Here is a 17,482-nt window from a genome sequence, read left to right as displayed (position 1 = left end):
CGTGGCCAATGGACGGGCCGTACGGGAGGCCCCGTTCTCCCCGAGGTTTAGCGCCTATTTAGCGCCTGTCATCACCAGTCAGAACCCGTCACTTCGGCAGTCGCTAGTCTATTTTAGCCTTGGTTTCTCAACTAACGTCCTAACCCCATTTCGTTTCGTGTTCAGCTGGCTACTCCGTTCATGCGTCCTACCTAAGCCCCTCATGGCCCTGGGCCTTTTCCCTGCCTTACTGCTCGGCAGGTCCGTCCTATTTTGTATATCAAAAGAGACCATGGAATACGATACTGATAATAGCCGGATCTAGAATCCAGAACTATGGCGGAGGCGATGAAGTGCAAAATGCAATGTATCATATAACCTTCGGGGTAGAACGGCTTTGAGGAGCTTTTGAAGTGTTACAGTTCAAGTCCGTTTTCTTCTTTCCATATTCCTCCTGTGCAAATCTATAGACGTCCGTGATGGAAACTACAGAGACCACTACTGAACACTTTCGTGTCTCGCACAATCCCTTTTCAACACCGCAGTTCGCGACCCCCATCGGGTCTATTCGGTCGCGAAGGCCTGATTCGGCTGCTACTGAACCTCTAGGTAATTCTTTTTCGTGTGAGACTTTTCGAATCCGCTAATCACCTACTCAGCGCCTCCTGCTGGTACTCGCCGACGCTTCCGGAGTTCTCGATTAATCGGAGAATTCGAAAAGCCATGGCTGAACGACAATAAGAGAAGACCCAACTGGGATAGCATCATCTTCTATACATGTATTACTATTGCACTTGGTAAGGAGTCTACCATTACTCCGAGGCCAAATGATTCTAACTATCGACGCAAAGCTGTTTCCGGTTATATCTGCTGGAACGAGTATGCAAAGGTTCCGAAACACGAAGTAAGCGTTCACTTCCTCAACCAATCCTTCCTGAATCGGCAAGATGTCTGACTCTTATCCTACAGTGGTGCATGATTCTTGATGAAGGCTTTGAGACCTTGAACACCGATGTCTGGAGCCACGAGATTCAGCTGAACGGCTTTGGGCGAGTTACCATGGCCTTCAAACCTGCTTCTTCAACTTTTGCTAACCTATTGCCACTCTAGAACGGGATCCTTTGACTGGACTACCACCGACCCGAAGAACTCTTACGTTGACTCGGAAGGCCTTCACATTGTCCCGACTCTTACCCTCGAAACAACCCAATACACCGAAGCTCAGCTGCTCAACAACACTGTTCTTAATCTCACCGCCGATGGAACCTGTACCTACGCAGAACAGCGTGTGTCCACTCTTGCGGACTGGAGCGCGTGCGAGGTTAGGAGTAACACCACGTCCGGACAGATCCTGAACCCCGTTCGGTCGGCGCGTCTCACCACAAAGGGCAAGAAGAAGATCAAGTATGGTCGAGTAGAAGTTGTTGCAAAGCTGGCAAAGGGAGACTGGCTGTGGCCCGCCATCTGGTAGCCTATTCTTCCTTGTTTCAGTGTGGTTATCAGCTAACGCACAGTAGGATGATGCCCGAGGACTCTGTTTATGGCCCATGGCCCAAGAGTGGGGAGATCGATCTCTGTGAAGCTCGCGGCAATGACGCAGAGACTTATTCGCTTGGCAACAACATTATCTCTTCGACCATGCACTGGGGGACCACATATCTGAATGATGCATATCTGAAGAGTACCTCCGATTGGGGTGCGCAGCGCACTAAGTACAGCGATGGATTCCACACTTACGGTTTGGAATGGACTGAGGATTATCTGTTTACCTGGCTTGACGGACGCTTGCGGGTACGTATCAACAGGAAGCATTTATGCTAAATGGGGGCTAATTTTGGTCGTGACTACAGCAAATTCTTTACTTCGATTTCAACAAAAACGAGAACATGTGGATATATGGTGGCTTTGCCGGTAGCACCGTGAACAAGACTGTCCCTAGCGATCCTTGGACTCAAACGAGTCGGAAAAACACTCCTTTCGATCAAGAGTTCTACCTTATTCTCAATGTCGCCGTTGGTGGCACCAATAACTACTTCCCGTTAGTCTCCTATCCTTATGACGATTGCTCTTATTTAACAAAGATATCCAGTGATGAACTTGGTGGCAAACCTTGGGTTGATGCTAGTTCCAGTGCCATGAAGGAATTCTACCTGGCACAGGGTTCTTGGCTTCCTTCGTGGGGCACCCCAGAAGAGCGTGGCATGATTGTCCGATCGGTGAAGATGTGGCAGCAAGGAGCTTGCGCATAAGTTTTTTTTTTTTGGAATTTTTAAATGTTTTTTTTTTATCAATTTATATTGAATGATGACTTCCTTTTGTATATGGGGAGCGCGGCGGAATAGCTAGATATGGCTTAACGAATGGATTTATTCAAAGTGAATTATGGTTTCCCCCTTCGAATAGACGCTTCTTCTGAAGTGTGATGAACATGCTATATTTAGAAGCAGGTCACTGGATAAAGAGATTTGTCACTCAAAAAGCCTCGGAAGGGCATTCATAGCTCTGTGTCGGAACAATGAGCTCTCACCTCTTCGCGCCGAGAGCTTTACAGCGATCTTGAGTCTATGAACTCATCCAATCGGTTTGAATAGCACCACGTAGCAAGGAGAGATGAGCACTGCCATGGCACTGGCTAGCTGCATTCACCTAGTTCCAGGTGCTCGGATGCAGGACTACCCAACCTCCTTCTACGTTTGCAATGGTGTAGATCCAAGATTCGCAGCCACTCGGCTATCCTATGTCATTTTTAGCAGGTCCCCTGTCGGTCTTGTGAATTAAATTACGGTGCGATCGGTGATCGCCTACATCACGCCCGTGGGGCTCGCCGAGTAATTGTATGTCTCGGCCAAACTTTGCATCATATTCATTATCCTAATCTCTCCACTACTATTCCTGTCCACGACTGTGCACCATGGGAAACACAATTATTAGGTGATAGCAAATGAAAAGTGCCTTTTAGGCGTTAAAATTAGGGAGGCGTCCATTGGCTAGACTCCCGCTGGGCGTCGGGATTATCTTTTCTGTGGAAAAGGTACGGTGAACGAAGGTTCTGATGAGTATACCTTCGGAAGTGGTAACAGCCAACTCATAGTACTAAAATAGTATTATTTCATCTAGGTATCATGTCTGTAATGAACTGTAATAGCCTTGATTCCCGTTTGGTCTGATATACAAAGTGCCGAAGTTGCCAAGCCGACAGATAAGCGTCAGAAACTTTTAGGTTATTGATGCTAGCGTACATCTAGAACCCCGGACACTCGGTTAGAAAAATGGCCGCTATGACCCGCCAATCAAGCAGGGGAGCGGGGACGTTCCTAGCGGTGCTTAGGCCGCTCGAACTGTTCCTGAAAAGCCATAGCGGCACGACCCCTCGCAACAAATTGCCTACACACGGTACCTTTGTGCATCACGACAGCCTTCTCTGAAAGCCAACGAAGGTACCTCAAGATAGCGCTTACCTTGCGAAATGCCACCCATTCGGCGTACCCGAGCTTCCAGTGATACCAAACATCTCTCACGCTCCCAAGATAAGCTGGATTACCCGAATAGTGCAGTAGCTCAATGCTGCCTATGGATCCGCCCGAGTCCAGAGGTGGCCATGAGAGCCCTATCCCATGTCGACATTGAGCCACTCTAGCTCTAGCGGGGATGGATGGCATTGCTCAGCTATAGTACGCATTCCAACATCGGCTTCCAGAGCCACTTTTCAATATTCTGAGTCGCCTCGACAATCTGTCGTATTCCTAATCAGTATACGCCGGCGATGGCCGTGCTATTTTGCCGCTCTCTTTTTCTCTCTCTCTCAACCAAAGTCTCGACCGGGTTTTTAGTCTCATTGCTTATCAGCATATTATGTGGTGCTAAAGCTGAATTTCCGAGTTCATTCTTAAGTATCCCGGGTCCTCCCAAGTGCGGACATAGAGGTAGAGGTTCCACAAGTCTTCATCTCTGCGGAGACATATACTCTTCCTCCCATAGAGAACCCAGAGTCCAATCATGGGCACTGGTCAAACAGAAGCTATTCTCACTAGGGGAATGGCTAAGTCGGGGGAATGGCCGCTTCCTTCTGTCGAAACTCATGCTCAACTTGAAACTTCAGTACTTACTCATGTTCAGCAAGGAATCTCGTTTCAGAATCGTGTCCAGAATGAAGACCTGGAAGTTGATTACTTGCAATCAAGGTCTTCCACTCCCCATTTGGATACGGCAGAGGTTGTTCGAGTGCTCTCGCCCGGTCCTACGCAGTCTGCAAACTCCGCTCGTACACGAAGAGGCCCACCTTCGGTTGCGCACTCTCTAGCCTCGCCGTCAATCTCTGAGTCAGGTGAAGGAGAAGATCCTAGCTCAGTAAGTTTCACTTTTCTAATATCAAGCAGAAGATAATAATATTTTTGCAGATGGCGAGATACCTCGCTCGACGAGCAACTCTCCTTGGCTGGTTCGACGAAGGCGAGGTCGACAATGGCATTCGCACTTGGTCCTCAACCTGCATCGCTGTTCGCCTTCCTGATGCCGAATATTCTTTTTCCCATACAATTTCAACCCTGCTTTAGGTGAAGCTATTACCCGTTTGGGCGAAACAGCTGCGGTTGCCATGTCCTCTCGATTTACATCCGCTCTGATTGATTCCATTGTGCCTGGTCAGAAAAGTTTGATCGTGGAAAGCACCAGTGCTCGCATCCCTATTGTCTATTGTTTGAACGATGTCAATTCCGAGTTGGTTCATTTTGCCCGAGCTTGCATTATTGTGCAAGAAAAGATCGTTCTGGTCTGGTCCCACGACTCTGGCGCAATCCTCAACGTGGCGTTTGATGTTGAGCGACAGCTTGGCAGAAAGGTTAGGGCTTACATTTTCCTGGACTTAATTATTGACACCAGTAATTAACATGTTTTCCTCGTCCTGCAGGGTCCTCGTGTCTCCAACGCTACTACTCCACGCATTTCCGGTCGCTCTTCACCGCTGGATTTTGACCTCGACGCGCAGACCTCGACCAAGGCCAACAGCACCGTGCTTCCTATTCGTGGAGCACTTGACGAAAAGCATGAGGTCTATAGTAAGGCTGTGGCCTTGGAAGAGGGTACCGAGGAGGACGAAACTCCAGTTGACCTGGAGGGCAACTTGGCTCCCAGGCCAGCTCACCGAATCCACGCATTCAAGATCAGCTTTGCTATCATGCTGGTGATCCTGACCCAGGCGCTTGGTGTGTCTCGGGTGAGCGCGGAAGAATTCTTTCTCATTTTGTTTGGCTTCAAACTAACCTCTCTACAGTTGATCAATGAGTACGCCTGGGATGGAGGTTATATTCGATTTGCATTGGTTTGTTCCGTTGCCTCTTTTAAAATGTTGCATCGTGGTATTAATCCGACACAGGTTGTGACCATTCCACCGCTTGCGCTGTTTTCTTTGGTAAGTCTGCTTGATGAATCTTGTGGATTTCACTAACATGAGTTAGTTTTTCTTCATTGTGATAGTCACCAGCGCCTTTCAGCTATTCCTCCCAGCCAGCTTCTGCTTGAAGAACTCCAAATTCCACTCAGGTTCGTTCCCTTCGCATTTACATCTTCGAATCAAAATTATTAATCCCCCATAGCTATCAAGCCAAACCCCAAGTTCCATCGTGACTATGAACTACCCCACATCACCATCCAAATGCCCGTGTACAAGGAGGGTCTGAAGGGGTACGTGAACTATGCCCTTTTCTGGAGCAGAAAGCTTACTAGTCATAGTGTCATCGTCCCGACTATGATGAGTGTCCTTGCCGCCGTCCAGTTCTACGAGGAGCAAGGAGGTACCGCATCCGTTTTCATCAATGATGATGGTATGCAGTGTATCCAGCCTGAGCTCGCCGAAGCCCGCAGGCAGTACTACCGTGAGAACGGAATCGGCTACACGGCCCGCCTGCCCAACAAGAAGTCTTCTCAGAAGAAAAAGAGTGGCCGTTTCGATTGTTTCCGAAAGTCAAAGCCGGTCGCCGAAACCACCGAAGTTGAGGAAGAAGACGCCACCAGCCCCCAGGCTATCGCGAACAAGATTGGCTTTGAGCGTAAGGGAAAGTTCAAGAAGGCCAGTAACATGAACTACGGTCTTGCTTTCTCGAATCGCGTGGAGGATGAAATGGTTCGCTTGACTGAACTGGAGTGTCAGCAGCGCGGATGTACGAATGACGACTTGGTTGTCGAGGATGATGATCGGATTTACAAGCAGGCTCTCACTAACATGCTGGCTGAAGATGAAGGTCGCACTTGTCAGTAATTTTGTTCGATGCTCCTCACTGAAAAAGCTTGCTAATTTTCTGCAGGGGCTGAAGGAAATATTCGCATTGGTGAACACATTCTCATGTATGTTTTCCTCTCCTAATTATCCTTGATAATTTCTAACAATTATAAGCATTGACTGCGATACCCGAGTCCCGATCGACTGCCTGCTTTATGGAGCATTGGAAATGCACGAGAGTCCCGAGGTCGCAATTATTCAACATGGCTCCGGCGTCATGCAAGTGGTCCACAATATGTTCGAGAACGGCAGTACGTCATCCCTTCTAACCCTCGGTCTGAACAACTAACTCACACATCAAATACAGTTGCTTATTTTACAGATGTTGTCTATACGGCTATTAAGTATGGCGTTGGCAGTGGCGATGTATCTCCCTTCGTGGGCCACAACGCCTTCCTCCGGTGGAAGGCCATCCAGAGCATTCAATTTGTGGATCCTTCAGATGGGGAGACAAAGTGGTGGTCTGATGCACATGTCTCCGAGGATTTTGATATCAGTCTTCGACTGCAGATGCGGGGCATGACTGTTCGTCTGGCTACATACCACAATCGCGATTTCAAAGAGGGCGTGTCGCTCACCCTGTATGATGAGTTGACGCGTTGGGAAAAGTATGCCTACGGCTGTAACGAGCTCGTCTTCCACCCGTTGTGAGTATTCTTGTGATTTCTGAAACATTTCCCCTGCTAATACATGGCCTAGCTACAAATGGCCGTACAAGGGCCCGGTGACAAGACTCTTCCTTCGCTTCCTGTGGAGTAACATGCCTGTCACCAGTAAGGTGACCATCATTGCATATATCTTCACCTGTAAGTCCCCTACCCATCTTCTTCACAGCCTTCTAGTCTAACAGTGACAGACTATGCAATTGGCTCTGGTATGCTTCTGGCTACAGTCAACTATGTTATTGTCGGTCTCTTCAATTCCCAGATCGACCACATCTATCTGCGATCATGGGGTATATGGATCTCCTTGGTTGTCATCTTCAATGGTGTCGGATCGGTCGCATTTAGTATGGCCCGCCATCAGCTGAAGGAGAAGGTCTTTTACAAAGCCCTTCTCCAATCCGTGATGTGGCTTCCATTCCTGATCATCTACTTCGGCGGTATTAGTCTGAACTGCGCCAAGGCTATTTTGTGCCACGCGTTTAGCATTAATATTGAGTGGTCATCGACTGCCAAGGAGCCCGGTCCAGGTGGTTTCTTCATTGGTCTGGATAGGATGGTCAAGAAGTTCAAGTATACTTGGGCTATTTGCTTATTTCTCACTGCTGGTATGTTCTTTTCTCATCTGTGACGCCATTTTCCTGGCTAACTCGCTTTTTAGCGATGGTTGTCATGGCTCTTGCCACTCCCTGGGGCTGGCAAATTAAGCCGGGTGAATACTCGACTGCTAGTATTGCGATCGGTCCGCTCGCTATCCAGGTTGTGAATGCCGCGATTCTCCCGTTGGTCTTGGGACTGAACTAATCGACACTTTCGACATTTATATATGATGACTTTGAGCTATGAACCTTCCTACTGTCTTCTTTCATTTTAAACGGATTACCAAAGGTCACCTTGTTTGAGTTCTTTTCTATGCAATAATATGATAGACTTTCCGCAAGTTTTTAATCAATTCAGTTCCAATTGGTGATGATTGAGAGATGCAACTTGTAGCATATCAAGTTGCAATCATACATCAGACAGTTATGGTAAGGGATTGCGGGATTGCCCCTTTCTTTGTCAAAGAGCGGCTATGTTCTGCCTCGGGGCTGTGTAATCGGAAGGCTGCTCTGATTCAAACACTAAAACTATAGTACAATCCGTATGAACTGTACAATCAAGGAATGTGCCATCTAGTATGGGAATAGATCCCGCGGGGTGGGGCCTAGTCTTAATTTGAGCTATAGGACAACTTACGCTAGTAAGCGATTGTTCGACAGCATACCGCTTCTGCGGTGTCCTGAGCATCCGCGTTTGTCATCCCGTTCAACGACTTCATTCAAAGCAGCCTCTTCTCATTCATCTCTTTGTTAATCCCAAATGCTGCTCAGCTTGACATCTATTATTTCACTTAGTACCCTACGTGAACTTATTAAACAAGCGCAAACCTAAAAAAACGAACTAAAGGGGCTTATCCCACACAAACAGTTCCAGCGAAGTGCCGTGCTGACCTTATCAAGAATCACCCAAGTAAGCTGTGGTGGGGATGGGGAGGTGGCCACGTCAATTCCGATTTTGTGACAGCCAATGGCGGTGACAAGTTTCTCGTGATTGGCTTGAGTCACTTGAGCTTCATATCCACATTGAGGTAACAGTCAGGATAGCCGACCGAAACCTATCCCTCGTAACCTGGATCAGTTTTAGCTCGTTCAAAATGCAATTGTGCAAAGGAGCAAGTCGGGCGCTAACAAGACTCGAAAATGTTTTCCAATGAGCAAGTGATAGCAAATCATCAAGCATTGATCCTAAACGAAGAAAGTAATAGAAACGGCGCATGAAATAGTTAATTGGAAGCTTGTGGCCTGAAAAAGAATAGGATTAGAAAGGAAATACCGGACTACTCTACTGATTGCTATAAGCCTTGATTTTGTGACAAAAAGAGACATTCGATGGCTCTAAAAGCCTTTGGAAGCTCCAAGTATCCATTAGTCTTTGGTTCCTGGTTCCTGGTTCCTGGTTCCGTAAAAACTGAGTAATTGCAGCGTGACGGCATGTCCGTCCAAACCCGATACCGGGTATCCTCTCCGACCAGTAGAAGCATCCTGATTTCCTCTCGGAGGATTAAGAGCCCTTACCTTTTCTTTGTGATCAAGCTATCATGTACCATTCTTGAGACTAAGAGCGGCGATAGAACTATGAGAGTAGATTTCAGCCAGGGCCAGAATACCCTTCCTGATATAGGTTCCAAGCATCACCCAAAGATCGAAATTCTTGGAGTCCACGCTATAAGGGCCCATAGGCGCTCAAACCCTGCAAAGAGGATCGGTTTAAATAGAGTAACATACCAAGGACAGCGAATGGTCCCTGGATCTAGCTCGGAGAAAACAAAAATATTCTCGGATCTTATTATATTGATAAGAGGGGTATCCGGACTTTTCCGGTCTCTCGCGAACCCTTCCTTCAGATAAGCCAATTCTAAGCCTGTAGACCTCGGGCTTCCGATTCGTTTCGGGTCAAGCCACGACGCAGCGCCACGACCTAGCGCCACTCTCCGACTAGTGTGTGGGTCGGTGACAGCGCTCGTAATTTCCCCGTCGTTTTCCTGACGAGATAACCCAGACTGATATCTCGCATCTTCGCCTTGTTAAGAGCGCCGAAAATTCCCGGCAAGGCCGAGTATCTCTCCTTTCTTGAGGCCAGTTCCATCAGCATTCTTCACGAGGCACAGACCCTTGGTAGACCCTTGATGGTACCTCCTGCGCGCTTTACTTTTGTGTGCTAAGTAATGATGCCGGGAGAAACAAGACCCTTCCCTGGTTGTTGTCTCTAGTGACAGCACTACCCAGCCTTTCACTCTCGCGTATCTCGAGGAACCGAAGCTACTCTACACTGTTGTTGGTTCGAACATTAATTCTTGTTCACCTATTAACTTCTGCATCTCTGATATTTCTGGTGATATTTGAAGCTATTGAAATCCATTTCCTTTTCCACTTTCACTTTTGCTTTCGGTTTAAATCTCGATGCCTATCAAGCTGTCTACTTTTTCTTTCCATGTGCGCCCTTTGATGGGCATATCACAATTCATTCTTTTCATTGTTGTTTTCTATACGTTTCCAGGCTTAAACCTAATGTACAACTCAAATGACATTCAGTGACTACAATTCCAGAGTCAAACTATTACCAAGGCGACCGTAGTGGCGACCGTAATTCTTGTGATGTTAGCCCATTTCCCAACAAGCTAATGCGTATGCCATCCAAACGCGATAGCAACCGTTTATTTTGCTCGACCACGAACCATGGAACCGAAACATGCCCCGAAAATCAGACCATACTGAATGTCGCAACGCCATTGGTCCAACAAATCGCGATTTTAACCAAGTGACACAGGTCCGTTCGCTACAGACCTGTTCTCGACCATACGAGGTGAAAATAAATTAGCGGATTGGAACCCAGTCATAAGGTAGACCGCTACCGTCTAGTCACAGTCAATATTCGCGCGGAAATAGCAGATAAAATTGGGCAGCAGGCAGAACCTCTGGCTGCAGGGGAGCAAAACGAATAGAATGGATGAATTTCAATGATCTACAAGGGGCAGGTAGTCCGGAACTGCCCTTCCGGGCAGATCCTCCCAGAAATATTTTTTTGGTACTTTATGTGGGACGTACGTGGCAGGGGAATGCAATAGTCATGTATCTGCCAGGGGAAGACCTTCGAGACTCCCTGTTTCGGGTTCGTGAGTCTTCCCGGGATCACACCGACCAGCGGTTCGCCGAAGCCCATCTATTTGCAGAACTTTTGAATCGCTTTGCCAACGCGGCCAAAATTCTGAAAACTCAATCTGTGCGACCTACACAGTCGACGCTCAGAAATTGAATCTTGCAGTGGCCAATTTTGCTCGGCAAACCTACCGCAAGGCTTTTTTTGAAGCGGGCCGAGAAGTGGAAACACGGGCCGAGTGGAGTCACGACATGCCAGCTGGAGTGGTCGGTGGATCGGCATATCTGATATGTGATGTGAAACATTGTTTGCCACCTGCAAAAAACAATTTGCAGCACTTGATTGAGATCAGAGGAGCATAGGGCGATTGAGGGAACTAAGATTGGGCCGTGGGCAACCTTATCAGAGCGGGTCAAGTTTTCCTTATTTTATCTCCACTGCGGGCGCTTAACGGCATCAGGTAAGGACTGGGAAGAGTTTTTTCGATGTCTTCACATTGGAATGGCAAATTGTAAATTGTATGGTCTAAGCCGGGATACCATGGTGAATCATTTACGAGTGTGAACTTGGGCCGAAAACGGATATCATCCCATCATTATGTACCCTGTGCATCCATAGTCTTCTATCCCTATGGAGAACGCTGTATAAATATAAAATATGCAGAAAGATAAATCAAATCAAATTGCCACATCGTCTCCTTCCGCTCGATCTTTCGGACCAATTCCCCTTCTTCGGACGGCGAAGCAGCCAATTATGAGACCGAGTCCTGCAAGGCCCGAGGAGCACCAGAGACCCGTTGAGTATTGTTGGTCGAGCTCGTGCCCTTTCTTGATGTCGACTGCTTCTGTGGTGGCAGCAGAAATAGCCAGCGCGACACCTGAACCAATTTGGAATGCAGTGTTAAGCATTCCGCCGCACAGGCTCTTGACTTCGACAGGGACACTGGTCAGGATGGTTGTGCTGGTCGTAACAAAGATGAAGGAAACCGCGGAAATACTGATGAGTGAGGTTGCAAGATTGTTTACCCAGAAGTTAGTCGTTCCGATCACGGTCAGGGCGCTCGGGATCGGTGCCAATACTGTAAGCACCAGGCCGATGAGAAGTGTGTATTTCCCGTTCGTGTATTCGAGCAGCTTGCCTGTTCCCATGGAAGCGATGAAGCCAATGACTCCCATGGGCAAGAAGCGAAGGGCGGTTTCGCCTGCAGAAAGCTTGTCCACTTCCTGCGCTATCAATACAATGTAATAAATGACGTTCTGGTAACTTCCATAGCAGGTGAAGCCTGCGATCCAGAGGCCTGCGAAGTTGGGAAGTTTCCACAGGGACAATGGCATGAGAGGGTTGCCGGTATACTTCTCAAGCAGAACGAATGCGACGAGAAGGGCAATTGACAAAATAAGGATCACGATAATGAACGGTTTGTCCCAGCCGTAAACACTGCCGCTGGAAAGAACAAATTGAAGAAGGATCAGGCCAACAGTTGATAGAACTGCACCGCAGTAATCCATTTTAGGCTGCTCAGCCTTGGGTGCTCGGTCACTGGGCAGAATAATCAGCCCCAGGGTGCATAGTGCACCAGTCATAATGACGATAATGTAGTAGATGTATCTCCAGCCCAAGGAAGTGGTAAGGAAGCCACCCAGGATAAGACCGGCGCAGAAGCCCAATGTCCCTGAGGCGGCATAGATCGACAGACCGCGAGTGCGATCAGTACCAGTGAAGTAGGAACTGATAATTCCAATAGCGGAAGGGACTGTCATGGCAGCTCCAACGCCCTGGATACCACGAAAGACCGTGAGCTGAATGAATGACTGGCCGAAGCCAATGGCCAATGTCCAGATGGAAAGCCATAGTAGACCAAGGCAGAGAATCAGCTTTCGCCCGTGGCTAAAATCAGTGTCAGCACTCATTCAATCGAATTCAAAGCAATATTCTTACCGATCGGACAAAGCTCCAGCCAAAAGAAGGAAACCTCCAAAGGTCAAGGTGTATGCAGAAATCATCCATTGCAGGTTCGTAGTCGACACATCAAACTCCTCTTGGATCGATGCCAACGCCATATTAGAACTGGTCATGAAAACATTATCCAGGAATTGGGAGCCCGACGTGACCAGCAAGATCAAGGCACCTCTCCAAGAACCCAGCCGACCGAACTCTTGAGGAAGTTTCTCCAAAGTCATGGCCTTTTCGTTGTCGGTCGGAGTACCAACCACAGTTGAAGCAGTCGAGGCAGTTGAAGTAGGAGAAGCAGGAAAACCGGTACCAGAGGCAGAGATGACGGTAGATTCAGGGTATTTAAGGGAAGGAGGGTCTTGCGCATTCCCATTGTTCCATGTGGCCTGGCCACGAAGCCGATCAAACCAGCCGACGATTGCCATTGTTTCGTGTCGGATGGGAATGAAGAACCTAGGACATCCTGCCTTACATTTATAGCTCCGTTCAGTCCTTTATTAAAATCTTTTTTTCCAAAATCCGAACTATGCACATCTGGAAAAAGCGGGTACAGTGGGTACTGGCCCCGTCGGGAGTCTCCCGCCTGTGGATGGGGTGGACCATCCAGCACTCGCAAGAGTTGAGACTGTCGCGGCTTTTTTCCCAGCGAGTAACGGCAGCCGTTCAGCTCATGTGGACGTGTCTGAATTCTGTGAACCTCTTTCGCAAGCCAGACTATCTACCTACGCGTGTCATCGCCTCGCCGACACTCAGCGGAAGAGTCCAGACGGTCCTCAACCAAGGTTAGGTTCAAAGATAGGATATCCATATACCGAGCTTTTTCATTTTCTTAATTATTGATTGTTGAAATTTACGATCTGCATACTTTATGGTGTATATCTTCCAACTGCGGACATTGAGGGATGTGTGGGAGATCAATGATCTGGACGATCTGTATGGTCAGTCACTGACCCCAACATGAAAATCAGAGACGCGAGGTACTGCGTAGATACCTCATCCTCCCCTTTTCCCCCTTTCTCTGTCATTCCTCACTCTCGTTTGACGTACCACCATCCACTCTAAGATCTCCTGAAAATATCATGTCTCGATGTACATCATGAATACGTGGCCCGCTCTTCCTGGAAGTGGAGGTCGGATACCACATGTACACCACAGTATGCTCCGTCTGTCCCGGTAAAGCACTTGTGTTTTCAGGGTCCAGCATTCCATAGATTGGCTTGAAACACGTCTGGAGAAGAGATCTCTGAATTTGCGCCCGAACTTACGTCACGACATTATCTTTGGTGCGATGGCTGCGATACCTTGTCTGGGAATGGTTTATCTATTTTTGAGCTGGATCAAATAACGCTTTCACGAGCGAATGGAACGTGAGACTTTCATTGGCATCAGAACTCAGCGGTTCTCGATTAAGCGATGCTCAAAGTTAAACACCAGGTACAAAACCTCCAACTACGATATAACCCGGGAGAACTGTGCCATGAATTAAGGTTAGACAATAAGGCACCATCAGCATAATCATGTAAAGAAAGCATTACGCAATCAAGTGCCTCAGACATGTGTGCAAGGCGTGATCGAGGGCAGAATTATGATCCTAAACGGAGAATATCTCAGTGGTATTCTTTCAATGATCATCGCGAGAATTGCGTCAAGCGAGGGGGAGGGGCGAGGAGGATGTTGCGACATGGTTCGTTCTGCGACAGGGAGTGCAGGTGTCGCGAGAAGCCTCCCGGGTCTCATGGACTCGGAGTGGTCGGAATAGACATTGTGCCGAAGAATGTGGATGCCGATGTGTTCCCCGGAAGTTTCTACTGGGCACAGGAGATTGAAGCCTACGCCAGCTTTCTGCCAGGATATGTCGATAGTGGGGGATAACTCTGGCTGGGAAAACCACCTGGGCATGCTTATCCCGTAATCTTCCTACATATGGGGGTATGAGGCATTGGTATCTTGACAACCGAGAATGTCCGTATACGGACATTCATTGAGCTGATTCTCTACTCGGCGTGATCGTGATGGAATTGTGTGCCTCTATGACATCCTGCCCAAATGTCCAGATTTCTATCACATTGCATGTGAAATCACTCTGGACGAGCGGATCCCGAAAAGACCCTGTCCAGACCCTGTCCGGACCCATAAAGCACCTTATCAGTCAACAGCACCTGCTAAGCAATAAACTAAGCTCGATAGTTTCGGCAACAGCGATCCTCAAAACTAAGGAGCTCACGAACCTAGAAAGGATACTTTCACCAATCAAAAATTCGGCAGTTGCACCATCGTACACGTTATCCCTCTTTTGATCCCTGAGACGACGATCCCAACGATAAGGACGATCTTTCTACTCCCCTGATGATCGCCGCTAGTTTCAAATTGCCGACTCATACAAAAACTTAGAGCTTGCCATCTCAATGGGGTGGAGTTGACGCGTTCACGAAGATCCAACACCCTCGGTGGGTCCGCCCATTTTTGGACCAGCCTGACCGTTCGGGTTAGGACGGGAACTAACACCCGGACTGGCCACAAACATGACTTTCAGCGATCAACCTTGCTTGTGTTTCCACCCTCCATCAGATTGTCCCCTGTCCCTTGTGTTCTGGTTTCCCCCCCCCCCCCCCCCCGCCCCCAAACCCGCACGTCAATATCTGGCCCTGGGGCTCTGGTATCTCATCCCTGTCATTCGACCCCGCAGATCATGCCCCTTCTTGCTCTGCCTAATGAACTCCTGTTGATCATAGCTTCTCAGCTCAAAAACCTGGGTGATATCAATGCTTTGACCCAGGTTTGCCGCCGCTGTTACGAAGTTATTAATTTTCACGTCTATGTCCGTGACATCAAGGATAATGAGGGGAACGGCTTAATACTTGCTGCCCAACATGGCCAGCTCGGGGCTGTTCGCAAATTCATCGACCAAGGGCAGGATCCATTCGACTACATCGATAGTGATGGTGGAATGCCTTTGAATGAGGCCGCTTTATATGGGCGTAAAGATGTTGTGCTGTTCTTACTTGACTACGTCCCTACCACTTCCGATGGAAACCCTGAAAATCTTCACGGCGCTGCACTTTCCAACGCCGTACGTGGTGGTCATGACCAAGTGGCCAGAATTATAATAGACAGTCAGGCCAAACCAGCATCTTTGGTTGATAGTGGGGCAAAACTGGTCAGCTTGGCCGTGGCTAAAGGTCGCAATTCTATTCTCGCGCTCATGCTTGAACGTGGATTCAAATCCAGTGACTACTTATTGGATTCAGCGGTTTCTCAGGGCAGTAACGACTGTGTCAAGGTTTTGCTGGATTGGGGGTTCGATGTCAACTTTGCCGAACCGAATGGGTGTAGAAGTCCACTCTATGCAGCCGCAGGTAAGGGCCACGCTGCAACTGTCAGACTCTTGATTGATCGAGGTGCGGACCCCTACCGGACGAGCATCTACGACTTCATGCCTTTATTTATCGCCACACTTATTGGCCATGAAGATGTGGTCCGTATATTGCTCGATTCCGGTGTTAATCCGGAAGGTCTCGATGAACAGGCCCGATATCCTCCCAAAAAGCCACGAGAGGAGTTCCTAAGGGTTATATCTGGGGAATACGGGACATTCTCTTTACGTAATCCGCGGAGAGATATCCTTATTTACGGAAGTTTCCCTAGCTTACAAACAATCGTCCCTTACTGCTCAAATTGCCATACGCCATTGTGTGTTGCTGCGATGATGGGCCATGAGGATATTGTCAGGCTCTTGCTGGATCGCGGCGTGGACCCAAACTTTATCGATCCGAACGGGGATGTGCCACTTCGCCTCGCAGCAATGAATAATCGCAGTGGGGTCATCTCACTACTCCTTGAGAGGGGAGCTTGGATAGATTTCGTGGACTTGGATGGGAAGACCGCTCTATGTCATGCCTTATCGAATGGGAGTCATGAGGCAACAATAATTTTGCTAAACGCAGGCGCTAGAGAGGATTTTGCACGTATTGGGAATGACGATCTCATTCTCCAAGCCCTGAATAGCGCCGGGGTTCCTGTGTTACCTCCCACGGTGCTCGATAATTATCAGGCCGGACTCCGTGATAACAGCTCAACTTCAGTAGCACATGGTTGCTATCTAGGCTTACCACCCGGGCGTGGTTTATACCGACGATGCGAAAGATTAGTCGAATTTTTTCTTGATAGGGGCTCCAGTATTGACTCTCGAGACTCTCTCGGTCGCACTGTACTGCATCAGGCGTCATTTCTCTTTTGCAACTCTACAATCGATTTGCTCCTGGCGAGAGGCGCGGATCCAAACGCGTGCGATGTGTTTGGCCAAACTCCATTGTACTTGTGGCTACAGGGCCCAAACCACTATCGCCCTTTTAAATTCCGATGGCATCCGTCCTGACATAAAAGGATTGAAAGAGCAAGACCCCTCTAGACTGGGGAGCCAAATCAGGTCTCCGCCTCTCGGTCAGACGTTTCACTATGAGCGGAAAGTATAAGTGGATTCCAGGGACCACAACGGGGTTTCCACGTTGTTTCTGTCCGTCGATGTAGGCGAATTTATGATTATACAGTGTCTCATAGGTTTGGGGGCAGATCCAAAACTTACCGCGAGAGTCCAATGCGTTCGCTAAGCTGATTGACAATTACCAACCCATTTGGATTTTGTTTGGTCGGGGTTTACCATACATCGAATCAGAGCCCGAATCAGAACCAGAGTGAGCGGGGTCAGAGCCAGATAAGGTGTCTGGGCGGTATTGGAGGCAAATACGAACCTTGAAAGTATAGTGGCGAGAGCTTTGGCCGCATCCGCACGGGGCCGTGCCCAGCTCGCGTGGGTCGGCTATTTTGGTCAATCTAGATCCTCGTAGTCCGGGGTACGAAGAAAACCTTTGCTTCGCCCCCCTTCAAACCTTCCTTTTCCTTATCCCATTTTGTCCATGAT

The 17,482-nt window shown here is 48.4% G+C and overlaps 4 protein-coding genes across 4 annotated transcripts; 3 read left to right on the top strand and 1 right to left on the bottom strand.

The window, feature by feature from the left end:
* Window positions 1–458: 458 nt before the first annotated feature.
* N7443_009888 (pentachlorophenol 4-monooxygenase) lies at window positions 459–2,228 on the top strand (the record flags this gene model as incomplete). The annotated part of the gene is made up of 8 exons (XM_056889944.1): window positions 459–588; window positions 639–776; window positions 831–883; window positions 949–1,028; window positions 1,090–1,446; window positions 1,497–1,770; window positions 1,830–2,017; window positions 2,069–2,228. 8 exons carry the CDS (start codon window positions 459–461, stop codon window positions 2,226–2,228), a joined length of 1,380 nt encoding a protein of 459 aa, XP_056736435.1.
* A 1,747-nt stretch (window positions 2,229–3,975) lies between these two features.
* On the top strand, window positions 3,976–7,719 carry N7443_009887 (uncharacterized protein; the record flags this gene model as incomplete). Its single annotated transcript, XM_056889943.1, has 15 exons — window positions 3,976–4,326; window positions 4,377–4,475; window positions 4,625–4,816; window positions 4,886–5,191; window positions 5,249–5,296; window positions 5,351–5,386; window positions 5,433–5,517; window positions 5,571–5,658; window positions 5,707–6,224; window positions 6,279–6,318; window positions 6,368–6,504; window positions 6,561–6,900; window positions 6,953–7,059; window positions 7,110–7,523; window positions 7,577–7,719. The coding sequence occupies 15 exons, from the start codon at window positions 3,976–3,978 to the stop codon at window positions 7,717–7,719; spliced, it is 2,904 nt and encodes a 967-aa protein (XP_056736434.1).
* Window positions 7,720–11,288: 3,569 nt separating this feature from the next.
* Window positions 11,289–12,989, bottom strand: N7443_009886 (Efflux pump roqT; the record flags this gene model as incomplete). Its single annotated transcript, XM_056889942.1, has 2 exons — window positions 11,289–12,498; window positions 12,550–12,989. The coding sequence occupies 2 exons, from the start codon at window positions 12,987–12,989 to the stop codon at window positions 11,289–11,291; spliced, it is 1,650 nt and encodes a 549-aa protein (XP_056736433.1).
* Window positions 12,990–15,253: 2,264 nt separating this feature from the next.
* Window positions 15,254–16,939, top strand: N7443_009885 (ankyrin repeat domain-containing protein; the record flags this gene model as incomplete). Its single annotated transcript, XM_056889941.1, has 1 exon — window positions 15,254–16,939. One exon carries the CDS (start codon window positions 15,254–15,256, stop codon window positions 16,937–16,939), a length of 1,686 nt encoding a protein of 561 aa, XP_056736432.1.
* Window positions 16,940–17,482: the final 543 nt, after the last annotated feature.

The sequence above is a fragment of the Penicillium atrosanguineum genome (assembly GCF_028827265.1).
Source record: "Penicillium atrosanguineum strain IBT 20685 chromosome Unknown utg000008l_segment0_segment0, whole genome shotgun sequence".
Lineage (NCBI taxonomy): Eukaryota > Fungi > Ascomycota > Eurotiomycetes > Eurotiales > Aspergillaceae > Penicillium > Penicillium atrosanguineum.
This window is presented reverse-complemented; position numbering and strand designations above follow the sequence as displayed.